At 40.8% G+C, this 13,729-nt stretch overlaps 1 protein-coding gene across 1 annotated transcript; it reads left to right on the forward strand.

Moving 5' to 3' along the window:
* The first annotated feature begins 6,406 nt into the window (after positions 1-6,406).
* On the forward strand, positions 6,407-10,640 carry LOC123126207 (putative leucine-rich repeat receptor-like protein kinase At2g19210). Its single transcript, XM_044546586.1, has 13 exons — positions 6,407-6,577; positions 6,669-7,224; positions 7,339-7,820; positions 7,917-8,055; positions 8,140-8,211; positions 8,310-8,381; positions 8,473-8,553; positions 8,635-8,795; positions 8,903-9,141; positions 9,261-9,387; positions 9,562-9,630; positions 9,716-9,908; positions 9,988-10,640. The coding sequence occupies exons 1-13, from the start codon at positions 6,475-6,477 to the stop codon at positions 10,454-10,456; spliced, it is 2,763 nt and encodes a 920-aa protein (XP_044402521.1). The 5' UTR covers positions 6,407-6,474; the 3' UTR covers positions 10,457-10,640.
* Positions 10,641-13,729: the final 3,089 nt, after the last annotated feature.

The raw sequence follows: 13,729 nt of genomic DNA on the forward strand, positions 1-13,729 counted from the left end.
AGTACTTGTTATCAGCAGCGAGTGGATATCTGGAGCCGAGCTTAGTGGTCGTCGTACATTAAGAAATTATATGTCTAAAATTTAAAATCTTCCCCTTTTTTGCGAGAAAACTTCTGGCCTATTCATCAACTGCCAAAGTAGTACAAAGATTTATGTATGGTACTATTTTTCGTTTTTATGTATGGTATTTTCCCCAAAGATTTACATATGCTGTGAACTGAGTTGGGGGCAAGCCTGGAAATCACTTGGAAGTTAGAGGAGGTGTGGTGTGTATTCATGCAGATTTGCTCAAAAGAACTTTATTCTATCACTGTATTATAACCCTGCAAAGAAATTTGTGTTTTTTGATTAATGCATCTACAACAGTTTACCAGTGAGTATCCTAGAATGTATTTATCTTTGATCTGATATAAGAGATACTATAATTCTTGTCATGATAAAACTCAAGTTTAGATTATTTTTGGGCAACTGAAGTTGGGGTTTAGACTATATGCTTCATGCGTATATGACAAAATTGGACATGATATAGAGTTATAGACTGTATTACTCATCTCCTTTGAACATATATCTTTTTCAATTTCTATGTTTTTTTCTTGTTCTGCAGCCAACATTGGTAGTGAAATAACACAATATAGAGCATGCGATGTGCCGATGGCATGTAACATCTTTCTTATTGGTCACCTATTTTGCAGTTTCTTTTATATCCATTTATAACATTTTTCCTATTCAAAATGTGCTTACTCAGGAGGAAATCGGTACCCCGCGAGGCTGGCGAAGTCGGCACAAGAAGTAGGCGGAGTAGAGGCAGCAGTTGCGGGCTCAGGTGCGGCTAAATCGCAATCAATATTCCCGTCTGGGGTTGGCGGAGTTGGTAGAAAGCACGGTTGGCGATAAGCTGGTACTAGTTTCATTCTTTCTATTCCAAAATCCAATTGGAATTAGTTGTTTCCTGTCAAAGTCGAGGGCTTTAAACAGAGGACTATAATGTGAGTATTGCTGATTAGAATGTGCTTACTGGTTTCCCCTGTTTTTTTACCACTGCAAGTGAATATGGCCTACGACCCTACGTACACATGTGAAAGCTTTATAATTAATAGGAAGTTTGTGATGGGATGGATGCTCCCGACAACCAGTTCTTCCAAGGCCATCCCCATGGCTCCGCGACATTCTTTCAGGTTTGCCTCTTCCTGCTTATCTAGCCTCTCCCCAGTGGGTGTTATTATTGTTGTTAGTCCATGACTGATAGAATCTGGAGGTTGTTAATACAGTTACTCGATGGACTAATATGACCTTTGCACCGAACCATTTCTTCTAAAAATTATTCACCTTACCGTTGTTCTGGCGTACTCTTTTTTGTTTTTTATTAGCATGCGGCTGTGCCTACAAATTATTGCTACCGTAGCTTGTGCCGACATGAATATGTGAAATTTCTAATGTATATAGATTTCGTCAATGGTCATAGATCCAAATTTCATTTTGGTAAATTCATACGCTTAAATTTCTTTTAGATAAGCTAAGTTTCTCTTCCAACCTCTGCATCGTTTCGTGGTTTATATTGCCGAAACGTTAATTTCTCTATTGCCTCATCTTGGGTCATACTTTGTGATACCACCATCACTACTAGGGAAAGCCTTATACACAGAATCTTACCAGTATCACTTGTTAAAAGAAAGTGCTACTACTACTTACCCGTAGCGCGGTACATAAACCGCGCTGCAGATATGGAGGTAGCAGTAGCGCCTCTTCTGGAGAACACGCTACTACTACAATTCCCACACTGTTATCGGCAGGCTAGGAATAGTAGTAGCGATCTTGAGCAAAACATTGTAGCAGCCGCGTTTTCTGGGGAAAGCGCTACTGCTAATGAAAATAAAATAAAATGAAAAACAAATAGAAAAATAAATGAAAATGAAAGAAATATAAAAAGGAGAAAGGAAAAAAAGAAAATGTAAAGAAAAAGAAAAATAAAGGAGAAAGTCATAGCAGTAGCGTCTGTTTAGAACAAGCCCTATAGATAACATAGCAGCAGCGTATTTTGTAGACCCCCGCTATAGAAAAGGAAAAGGAAAAAAGAAAAAAAAATAGCTACTTCCTATAACAGTAGCGCGTTTTGGTAACAAGCGCTATAGCTAACTTAGCTATAGCGCTTTTTTCCTACTAGCGCTACCGTTACGTTTGACTTAACCCCTGCGCGGTTTCTCTCTCCCCGGCCACCACTTCTCCCTCAAATCCCTCGCCAGTTGCACTGCGCGTCGTCGCCCCACTTCGCCGCCGTCTCCTGCCGACGTCGACGCACCCGGAGCCACCAGAGCAGTGCGCCCTCAATGCCACTGGAGCCGCCTCCGACGACACTGGAGCCGCGCGGCCTCATCAACGCCACCGGAGCCACCCGCGACGCCCCTACCTCCCTCGCTGCCTCCCCGAGTATCCTCTGTAAGCCCCCATCCCTCCTCTCTCTCTCTCATGGACTTGGAATTTGACAGAGAACTAGCTAGGTTAACTAGTTTAATTAGGTTAATTATCTAGGTTAACTAGCTAGGTTAATTAGGTTCATTAGGTTAATTAGGTTAGAGAAAAAATTTAGTTAGGGCAGTAGGGTTTAGAGCAAAAATTTAGTTAGAGCGGTAGGATTTAACTAGGGCAGTAGGGTTTAATTATGGTTTTTGTTTTCATAGATGTTTTTTAAAAGAATAAAATGAAGAAAATGTTGCAGCACTGCTGCTAGTAGTATATAGTGGTACTAGTAGATGTTAATTAGGTTAGGGCAGTAGTGGTACTAGTAGATGTTAATTAGATGCTTCTTAGTTAGGGCAGTAGGGTTTTACTGGGTTAATTAGATTAGTAGTGCTGCTAGTAGTAGTGGTACTGTAGGTTAATTAGGTGATGTTATATGAATGACCAAAATGAATGAAATTAGTAGTTAACTGGATTTTTTTCATTTCATCATTATAGAGCACTAAAGTTAACTGAATTTTGTTCTATTAGTACTTAACTGAATTTTCTTTCAAACTTAGTTTTAGATTTAGATGTTAATTAGGGTAGTGGGGTTTAGTTTAGAAAAAAAATACAATATAAAAAATAAATTTCTATTAGTGCCGCAACTCTAGTAGATTCTTAATTTTTACTGATTTTTTATTATGACAGAAATTTAGGACATATTCTGAATTGAGTTCTAGGGTTCATAATTTGAAATTTAGGACAGAAATTAAGTACTAGGGTTCATACTTTTTATTAGGACATATTTCTTATTAGTTCCTCATGTACAGGTTTTTAAGTAGTCCTGTTATATGCAACATTGAAGTGGTTCGATTGTGCCCAAGTGGATTTTTGTTGTTTACATGGAATGATTCCGAGTGGCCTACGTTTTGTCGGAATGTTGATTCATTTTCGTTCTGGCAAATTTCAGGCGCTCGATTTGTCCAGTTTGTAGCAAAGGTCATGCCGAAATTTTTCGTGAATTTCGGCATGACTTGTGCTACAAACTAGGACATATCGAGTGCCCGGGATTTGCCGCAACGGGAATGAATCAACATTCCTGCAGAACTATATATTATCGACTCATGTGACGATGCAGGCACATAGATCATCGATGACGAAGAAGTGCTATGCCATGTACGTAGGGCCCAGGTGCACCGGTTTTTGGCGGTAGCCATAGAGGGTTTGATAGCAGAGCCAAAGCGGAAGATATTTACTTGAGGTTGATGCTAGCGCGAGAAAGGGATTGGAACCGGCGCCAAAGCTACTACATGTCACTTAACTTGTATCGCTATATCGTGAATATGATGAGACGACATGATTTGTGTTAGATGATATGATGAGACTATTATGTGTATGATATCATGAGAATATTGCATGTTTATGATATGATTAGAATTCTGTACAAAACCTATACAAAACACCAAATATGTAGCTGAAAAAAATGTGAAAATATAGCAGTAGCGTCGCACAGAAATGCTACAGCTATTCATCAGTAGCGCTGGATGGACAAACACTACTGCTAAGCTACTTAGCAGTACCGCTTTTGTGGACAATGATACTGCTAAGTAGGTATAGCAGTAGTGTTGGTCAAAACGCGCTACTGCTACAAGTTAGTTGTAGCACGTTACTAGCAGCGCCCCCCCCCCCCCCCCCCACTACTACTAGGCATTTGACCCGCGGTACTGCTAGGTTTTTCCTTAGTAGTAGTGCCCTTGGCTTTGTAATTATTTCTTTTGGGCTCACTCAACATATCATAATCTATTTTGCTTTATCCGCATTTTAGTTCATCATGTCATCTTTGCAGACATGGCTGCTATATTTGTTTGTCTCAAGCATCAGTGGCATCCATGGGCTTGACAACAATCTGAAGCGAGTAATTGGTGGTGAGAGATTTCTGAATAATGTAACTTGAATAAGGATGCTACCGTGCTATTCATCATGTATCCTGCTATTGTAGGAACACAATTTCTGAATAACTAATTTGGCGCATCTCATATCAACATTTTGTCTTCAACATTACTAAACTTTATAGAGTTCTGATTCAATTGTATTTCAGAATACTTGCAGCCTGAAGAATAGAACAATTCTTAGTGTTTGTTTGGCAGCCTTTTTTGGAAGTATTTACATATATTATTTAAATTGGGTTCAATTCTTTTTTCCTTCAATGAAATTTCATGCCCCTACATATATAATCTCTTAACTATGTAAACATGCATTGCACTCTGTGTTGACCTGCTACCGTTGTCTAATACCTAACTTTCATTTTACTCCACCCAAATGTTCATTTTTGACGGGATTTTTGTTTTTGGGGATAGCTGCCCTTGGTATTGGAGAAGACGTGAGGAGGATAAATAGTCAATGACAATAGCTGAACGACTTCGTTAGAGTTGGGCGTAAGCGTTGACGGGGGCCAGAGAAACGGGATTTGGGACTTCTGAATAGTACTTTTGCTGATATTTAACATTTTTTTCTAATATGTTTCCTTGTAACCACACATACTTGTGCTTTCACTTCGAAACTTGAATAGGCAATTTGAGTTGGTGGTGTGCTTTAATAAGAGTCATATTGTTGTTCTCTGGTTTCTCCATAGTGGTGTCTTCTATTTTTTGAATTTTTTTAATCCATAGTCAAAATATATATCACATGAATTTATGTGCAATAGTTGAGACGTGTGTTGCACTTGCACGTGTTTACTAGTTATCGAAGAAACAAAACATGCAAACTGTACTAAGGATTATCATAGCATGTAAGACCTATATTCTAAAGGTAACTAAATCATTTCACCCGAATAAATCTTAAAAATTGTGTAGACAAGTTAAGTACTAGCCTAAAACTCTAAATAGGCCAAACTATTTATTGATCATTTAGTCTATACTGTTCAAACCATGTGCATGGGCGACGACTCGTATGCAATAACTATTACCGAAAAAGGGTTTCCCCCGATTATTAAGTACTAACCTAAAACTCTAAATAGGCCAAACTATTTATTGATTATTAAGTGTATACTGTTCAAACCATGTGCACGGGCGACGACTAGTATGCAATAACTATTGACATGACGACAAGCGCAACCATGGATTCCTAGGTTTACTGGTTCCAAGTAGAGGCAGTCTTCCTCGTCATCTCACATCTCGAACATCAACGACTCTAAATTACATCTGCCGTTAGGTGGAGCTTGGTCGCTCATCTCACAAAAGTCACATCACATCGATCTCTTCCAGACAATGCTGCCGGCAACTCTTCCGTTGACCCTTTGCTGGCTTGCTAGGCGTTACCCACCACAAAATAAGGGGTGGCTGATAGTACTTGTTATCAGCAGCGAGTGGATATCTGGAGCCGAGCTTAGTGGTGGTCATACATTAAGAAATTATATGTCTAAAATTTGAAATCTTAGCCTTTTTTTTGCGAGAAAACTTGCGATCTATCCATCAACTGCCAAGGTAGTACAACGAACACCAGAAGTAAAAATTACATCCACATGGTCCTGCTTTTAGTTAGATGAGTCACATCCGTTTGATTTTTATAATTGTACATAAACATGTCAGATACTAGTAGCCTTGACCCGTGAGATGATCACAGTAAGTATACTATAGTAAATCACAACCAATGGGAAATGCAAATGTTTCTTTTTGTAATTCCTGGAAAGTCAAAAGAGGTGGCAGGACAGGCTGGAAATGACAGAGGGAGAGGAGTACATGCGGTGACAGAGATTCTGTGGCGTGAGGCATACTCTGTTGAACCTGCCTACGTACCTTCAGTTTCACACGCATAGGACGAGTTCAAAGTCCTTGGTGGTCAGGGTAGTTAGTCGTTTTGTTGCCCCGACCACAGACATCACTTTCCGGTCGTTCCATCCACAACTCTTGCGTCGACCCTGGCCTGCTACCTAGGCCTTACTTACAACAATATAAAGAAGGTCCGGCAGAGACTTTGCTGCAGCCAGTGAGTGTATATCTATAGCTCCTAGTGGTGATCACAGTTGCCGGTTGCTTATCAATGGAGCAACCAACGCCGAGAACAACGGCAGTCGTGCCATGGTTGCTGCTGCTCTGCCTCGTCTGCAGGGCACCGCAAGCTCGTGCCCAGCCCGACAACAATGGTATGGAAGACATATGAATGTTTAGTTTCCCAGCAAAATTGGTGCACCTACGATTCAATAAATCTCTAATCTATATAGCTGAAAACTGCAGATTTCATAAGCATAGACTGCGGTCTTCCAGGGGAGACAGGCTACAGGGATAACACCACCTCGTTGTACTACACGACGGACGCTGGCTTCATCGACACTAATGCCGGCATAAACCACAACATCTCCGCTCAGTACATCAACCCGTCGATTCCCACGAGCTTGCACAGCGTGCGCAGCTTCCCCAGCGGCGAGCGCAACTGCTACACTCTGGGCTCACTCGTGTCCGGGCTCAAGTACCTCATCCGGGGCCAGTTCTTGTACGGCAACTACGATGGCTTCAACAGGCTACCCATCTTCGACCTCTACATCGGCGTTAACTTCTGGACGACGGTGAACATCTCATCATCCGACGCAGCGGTGTATGCGGAGGCCATCATGGTCGTGCCGGAAGATTCCGTGCAGGTTTGCCTCAAGAACACCGACCGCGGGGTGCCGTTCATCTCTGGGCTGGATGTAAGGCCGCTGACGATCAAGCTCTACCCACTGGCCAACGAGACACAGGCCCTCGTTCTGCTTCACAGGTTTAACTTCGGACCCACTGATGAAACAATTATCAGGTGAGAGAAAGATCTTAAGGACTTGCTCAGTCCATTGAGATCTGGCCACACTCAAATCTTAATTATTTCCATCATCCATCACAAAACGCCGTACTGATTGTTGAATTGAAACAGGTACCCTTATGATCCATATGACCGGATATGGTTCCCTTTTGTCGACATGACAGACTGGGCTGAGATAAAAACTGGGGAAAAGGTGAAAATTGATGACGAGCTCTTCCAGCCGCCCGAGGCAGTGATGCAGACGGCCGTCACGCCGCAGCTCGTCTCCAAGAACATAGAGTTTACCTTGGACCTCCAGAGTTTCCCTAGTGACCTGGGGTACATCCATATGTTGTACTTCTGTGAACTGGAACATCTTCCAACAAATGCACTACGGGAGTACAACATCTACCGGAATGACGTGCTGAGGCACTCAAATTACACTCCGCCATACCTTGTGAACGATTACATCTACTCATCCGAGCCCTTTCAAGTCGACCAGTACAAGGTCTCCCTCAACGCCACCGCTATGTCGACGCTGCCGCCCATCATAAACGCCATTGAGCTATTCGCCGTGATCCCAACTACCATCCAGGGCACCGACACACAGGACGGTGCGATCATATGCATACATGAGCTAGCTCGCTGGTCATTGTCGTAATTTCGTTCATGCATGTCACTGACAATTGTCTTTGGTTTTCTATTAACAGTATCTGCCATCACCGCAATCAAGGAGATATACCAGGTGCACAAGAACTGGATGGGTGACCCGTGCATTCCCAAGGCTCTGTGCTGGGATGGGTTGACCTGCAGCTACGACGTTTCCAAACCTCCAAAAATTAGAAACGTGTAAGTAATTCATATCTATACTGATTTAGGTTGTCTCATAAGACTAAAAGTCTGAAACCGAGCCACTTTGCTCTTAATTTGTAGAAACATGTCCTTCAATGGTCTGCATGGTGGTATATCGCCAAATTTCGCAAATCTAAAGGACGTCCAATACTTGTACGTTCTGTTCTGTAGATCTACCAATTTTACCTTTCCATGTAGTATGTATTGTTTATTTCTTTTCGGCAAAAGTGGTGACAACAAGTATGTTGCAGGGATCTCTCAAACAATAATTTAACAGGATCAATTCCAGACACCCTTTCACGAATACAATCATTAATATTTTTGTAAGTTTTGCAACAACTCTGATTAAGTTAATTTGAATATGTTCCCTTACGGTTTCTTTCACTCATGTCAATAGTATTTTACTTTCTGTAGAGATCTCTCAAACAACAATCTGAATGGATCCATTCCTTATGGACTTATCAAAAAAATTCAGGATGGGTCCTTGGATTTGAGGTCAGTTCCCTCATTTTTCCGATTACATCCTACTGGTACTCAATAAATTCGATTAAGCAACTTGATTTCTTTTTCTTGTAGATATGTCAACAATCCCGATCTCTGTACTAATGGCAACTCATGTCAGCTTGCTGAAGGGCGCACCAAACTAGCCATCTACATAGCTGTTTCTGTAGTTGTGATTGTGGTGTTAGTATTAGTGGCAGTACTATGCTTTTGCTTCCAAAGAAAAAGAAAGCAAGGTGAGTCTTATAAACGAGCATAAACATTCTCGGGTCCACTTCCCCTATCCATGAAAACCCAACATTTATATTTGTCGTGGGCTTGTGCCATTCGGTGCCTATCACAGGATCAATCAATTATTCTGTAAAGCTGACAAGTGATGGCGATGGGAATAGTTCGCTTCGACTTGAGAACCGTCGGTTCACGTACATGGAACTGGAGACAATAACGAACAACTTCGAGCGAGTGCTTGGCCAAGGAGGGTTCGGGCATGTCTTCCACGGCTCCCTGGAAGATGGCACTCAGGTGGCAGTAAAGTTGAGGTCTCATTCTTCAAATCAAGGTGTCAAACAATTCCTCGCAGAGGTAGAACTTTTTGATCTGCTACAAAGAAATTTGTTCCAAGAAATTTCACCAGAACTTCTAGTTTTACTACATAGAAGTTTGTACCAAGAAATTTCACTAAGTCCTGATCACTTGTCCAGGCTCAAGTTTTAACACGGATTCATCACAAGAATCTTGTGTCCATGATTGGTTACTGCAAGGATGGGGTGCACATGGCACTTGTCTATGAGTACATGCCTCAAGGAACCCTACAAGAGCACATTGCAAGTATGCAAGTTGTTAATTTGACAGTATATAGTTAGAATTTGATCACTATTTGCAATAAGATACATGCATGTCAAAGTGCAAGACGATGGAGTGTTACTTCAGTTGTTATTTATATATTACCATTTGAAGTGTCAACTGGTGTAAAAATTACAATGTCTGTGTATATATTTGTAGGGGAAGACAACAAAGGGCGAGGTTTACCATGGAGGCAAAGACTCCGAGTCGCACTTGAATCGGCACAAGGTACACCACTGAAAATGCAGTCACCTACTCTCAAACATTTTGTGCTTAAAGAATCTTTAACATTGGCTGGACTGATTATGCGCAGGTCTGGAGTACCTACATAAGGGGTGCAGCCCACCTATAATTCACAGGGATGTCAAAACCGCCAACATCTTGTTAAACGCAAGGCTAGAGGCCAAGATTGCCGATTTTGGTTTGTCCAAGGCTTTCACCTGCGACGATAACACCCACGTATCCACCAACACGTTTGTCGGCACACACGGATATGTAGATCCAGAGTACGACTGATCTCTTCCGCTTTTCTCCAAACTAACCTCTATGCATGCATTGTTTCTAATTAAAGGTACATGTCTGTAGGTATCAGAGAACAATGCATCCATCGACCAAGAGCGACGTGTATAGCTTTGGTGTCGTGCTACTAGAGCTAGTCACAGGAAAGCCAGCCATCCTACGCAACCCCAGGCCCATCAACATCATCAACTGGGCACGACAACTACTTGCACAGGGCGACATTGAAGGCATAGTGGATGCGCGTATGCAAGGTGATCATGACATCAATGCCGTTTGGAAGACTACAAACATTGCACTCATGTGCACTGAGCAAGCTCCCGCGCAGAGGCCCTCCATGACTGAGGTGGTGATGCAGCTACAGGAGTGCCTCGATCTCGAGGAAGGCAACGGCGGTAGTGGCATGAACCCACACATGGGTTACAATGCTACCATTAACCAGTCCATTGGTGTGAGCCAGAACAACACTATGTTTGAGACAGCGTATAATTATACGACAGGGCCACCAATGGACAGCAGTCCCGCGTCCACCCGATGAAGACGTCTGTGCCAATCCATTCTACTAGCCACCATGAATTCTCTTATTTCACAATCAGATCTCTACAAGAATTTTGAACATGTTCTTACTTAGGTGAGTGATGTTCTCGGAAAACTCTTATATTGTGTTAAAATGAAATATGAATAGAATAAAGGAGAGGTGGTACTTTTTTCCATTTCTGTCACCGGATATTGTGTTTGCAAACTCTCAGTTTAGTTTGAGACAGTGGGTCCAAAATATTATAGTTTAGCATTTAGCAGAACTGTGTTTTTCCCTTGCTAAATACTAGCACTTTTCTTTGTTACTTTCATGTTGATCTTTACTTTCATGCAGTTTTGCAAGATACTAGTTGATAATATCAGACAGTAATCGGCTTGCATCCAAGTCACACCGGACATTTACACTTGGTAGCTAAGATATCTCTTGCCAAAATAAAGCCACTGTAATACTGCTTCGGTTCTCATTTGTGACATTTGAACTGAGCATCAAGAAAAAACAGTTGGAGGCAGTAGTTCACTAATTGTTAACCATCCTATGAAAAATGCTATTGTTTGCTTTACATAATATATGTAAAATACTAACATTAAAGGTTTTTACGATACATCATCTGGTTATTAGAATGCAATCTTGATTGTCCTTGAAAATAGATGTTTGCAATGTTTTGGATAAATAAGAGAAGTCCACGTTACAACCTTGAATTGTCACTAACGTTTAAGAAACTTTCTCGAACTTCAGAACCATCTACTTTACAATCTTAAACCCTTAAAACCGGCCAAATATCAGCCATGTCTCCCTTCAAACAAGTTTAATCTCGGTTTTACTAGTTTTGCCGATTGAATGCCTAGTCAGCATACTAGTCACCCCGCCACGTCACCTACCTACCCAACCAAGCTCTCTATCTCTCTCTCCTCATCCAAATTAACCACCTTGAGCCATTCACCTCACCCAGCCGCCACTGCGTCCTCGTACACCACCTGACCCTGACACACTGCAGCCAGCACCTCCAACACCGGGGACTGGTGACAGCGCCGTGGTGCCACTCCACGCCTGCAACCCAAACCATCTCTCTTCTTCCCTTCTTTCACTTACCCCAAGTCATTCCCCTCACCAAGCTGCCACCTCCATCAACGCAGGGGCTGCCCTACAGGGTGTGCACCATGCCAAACTGTGCCACCCGCGGCCGCCGGACTACACGCCATGGGACAGCGAGATACATCATCAACACAACGGCGACGAGCAGAGTTCTGGATTTCATCCGAATTTCTGTTCTTCACCCAATATTCGTCCATCTTGTCTGGGACTGGTATAAATATCAGCGGGCCAAATATTTCGGCCTATTTGAATTCCTAGCCCGGCCCAAGGTCCAACGTAGGTCACACATATGCCTAGTGGTATAAAACTCGTCGATCCTCTTTGGCGCCTCAGGCGCCCGTTACTGTGTATTTTACAAACGGGCGCCTGAAGCAGCCCGCACTAGGCCGTCCCATGTCGTTTTTGTCCATGTTTTCGATCCGCAAAAATATTCGCGCTGTCTGCGATTCAAGCCAGCGACCACAATCATCGATATGCACTGGTGTAACCACCCCGTCACCCTGCAGGATATGCTAACTTTCAACATTTTTCAATTTTTTTCCTTCCTTTTACTTTTTTCATTTTCTTTCCTTTTTCCTTCTTCCCGATTCAATGAATTGTTTGCACATAAGTGAACTTTTTCTACAAATTGATGAACTGATTTTGAAATTAGAGGAGCTTTTTTAAAAATCCATGAACTCTTTTTCTGATTCTGTGAATTTTTTTCAAATTGCTGAACTTTTTTTCAAAATCATGAATTTTTTTGAAATACATTATTTTTCCCAAAATCGATTTTTTATGAATTTTTGAACTTTTTCTGAAAATCGATGAACTTTTTTCCAAAGTGATCACCCTTTTTTCAAAATCAATTAACCTTTTCAACTTTGTCAACGTTTTTCCAAAATCGATGAACTTTTCCTAATTCGTTCTAGATACATGAACTATTTTCTAATTCATGTTTTTTTTAAATCTGTGAGCTTTCAAATTTTCTTTACATTATTTTCCTAAAAAAATTACATTTTTTCTAAAATGTATGTGCAATAAATAGCGCGGCTACAGTTTGTTCTTATACATTTCGTGTTGTAACCATTCACTAGCTCTAGTGGTTAGGCAACACCGCAACATGCACTATATTTGAAGGGCGCAAGCTCAAATCCTCACGGGAGCGATTTTTTGACGCCGTATAGGAGCTCCCATAAGGGAACTCCTATGTGCCGCCCGCTGCGGCAAATTGCCGAGCGGACGCACAAGCAACTCCAACTGGGCCGGCCCATTAGCGCAACACAGTGAAAATCGCAAAAAAAAAGTGATCGAGGCAGGGATCGAACAAGAGACCTCCTGTTGTTTTCATGAGTGGCTAGCCAATGGGATAAATATGCTTGTTGGTTTAAGATGGCGCGCGAAACTTTAGGAAATGTCAGATCCGAACATTTTGTCAAATTCCAAACTCAAACAATATTTTGAAAAACGTGATTTTTTTTGCAAGCGAATAATTCTCAAATTTGAAAAGAAAAATAAAAAACTCGAACATTTTATGAATATGTGCACAATGTTTTGATAAAGGGAACATTTTTTAAATATGTGAACAATTTTTGATAAATGGAACATTTTTTCTAACTCTGATAAAATTTGAAAACGTCAATAGTTTTAAATCCGTGAACAATTTTTGAAATGAAACCATTTTTTCAAACTCGGAACAAAATTTGACAACGAGAATATTTATTAAGTTTTTGAACATTTTTTGAAAAAACATGAACATTTGTTTACATATTTAAAACTGTGAAATATTCTTAAAACGAAAACAAACAGGAGAAAATAAGCAGAAAAAACGAAAAAAAAGAAAAAAATGAACAAGCAGAAATATTTGAATTTTTTAATACGATAACAAAATTTCGAAAACAATTTTTGTGTAATTTGTGAACATTTTTTTAAAAGGTACATTTTTTAAAATCCCGATCATTATATGAAATGCCCTGACAAAATTGAACAAAAACATTCCGGACATTTTTGAAAAAGAGAACATTTTTTAAATCCCAGAACATTTTGTTTAAAGTGCGAACATTTTTTGAATTTATGAATTTTTGTGGAAAACACAAGAAAAATCTCATTTGTCTAAAATGCGAACAATTTTTTTAAGTTTACAAACAACTTTTGAAATGTGAATTTTTTTCGAAAAAATGAACTTGAAAAATAAAAAAGAAA

The sequence above is a fragment of the Triticum aestivum genome, chromosome 5D (assembly GCF_018294505.1).
Source record: "Triticum aestivum cultivar Chinese Spring chromosome 5D, IWGSC CS RefSeq v2.1, whole genome shotgun sequence".
NCBI classification, from domain to species: Eukaryota; Viridiplantae; Streptophyta; class Magnoliopsida; order Poales; family Poaceae; genus Triticum; species Triticum aestivum.

Coding starts and splice junctions, on each gene's coding strand:
- LOC123126207 (XM_044546586.1), top strand. CDS start 6,475: ATGGAGCAACCAACGCCGAGAACAACGGCAGTCGTGCCATGGTTGCTG. Junction 6,578..6,668: donor TGCCCAGCCCGACAACAATG/GTATGGAAGACA, acceptor TGAAAACTGCAG/ATTTCATAAGCATAGACTGC. Junction 9,142..9,260: donor TCAAACAATTCCTCGCAGAG/GTAGAACTTTTT, acceptor TCACTTGTCCAG/GCTCAAGTTTTAACACGGAT.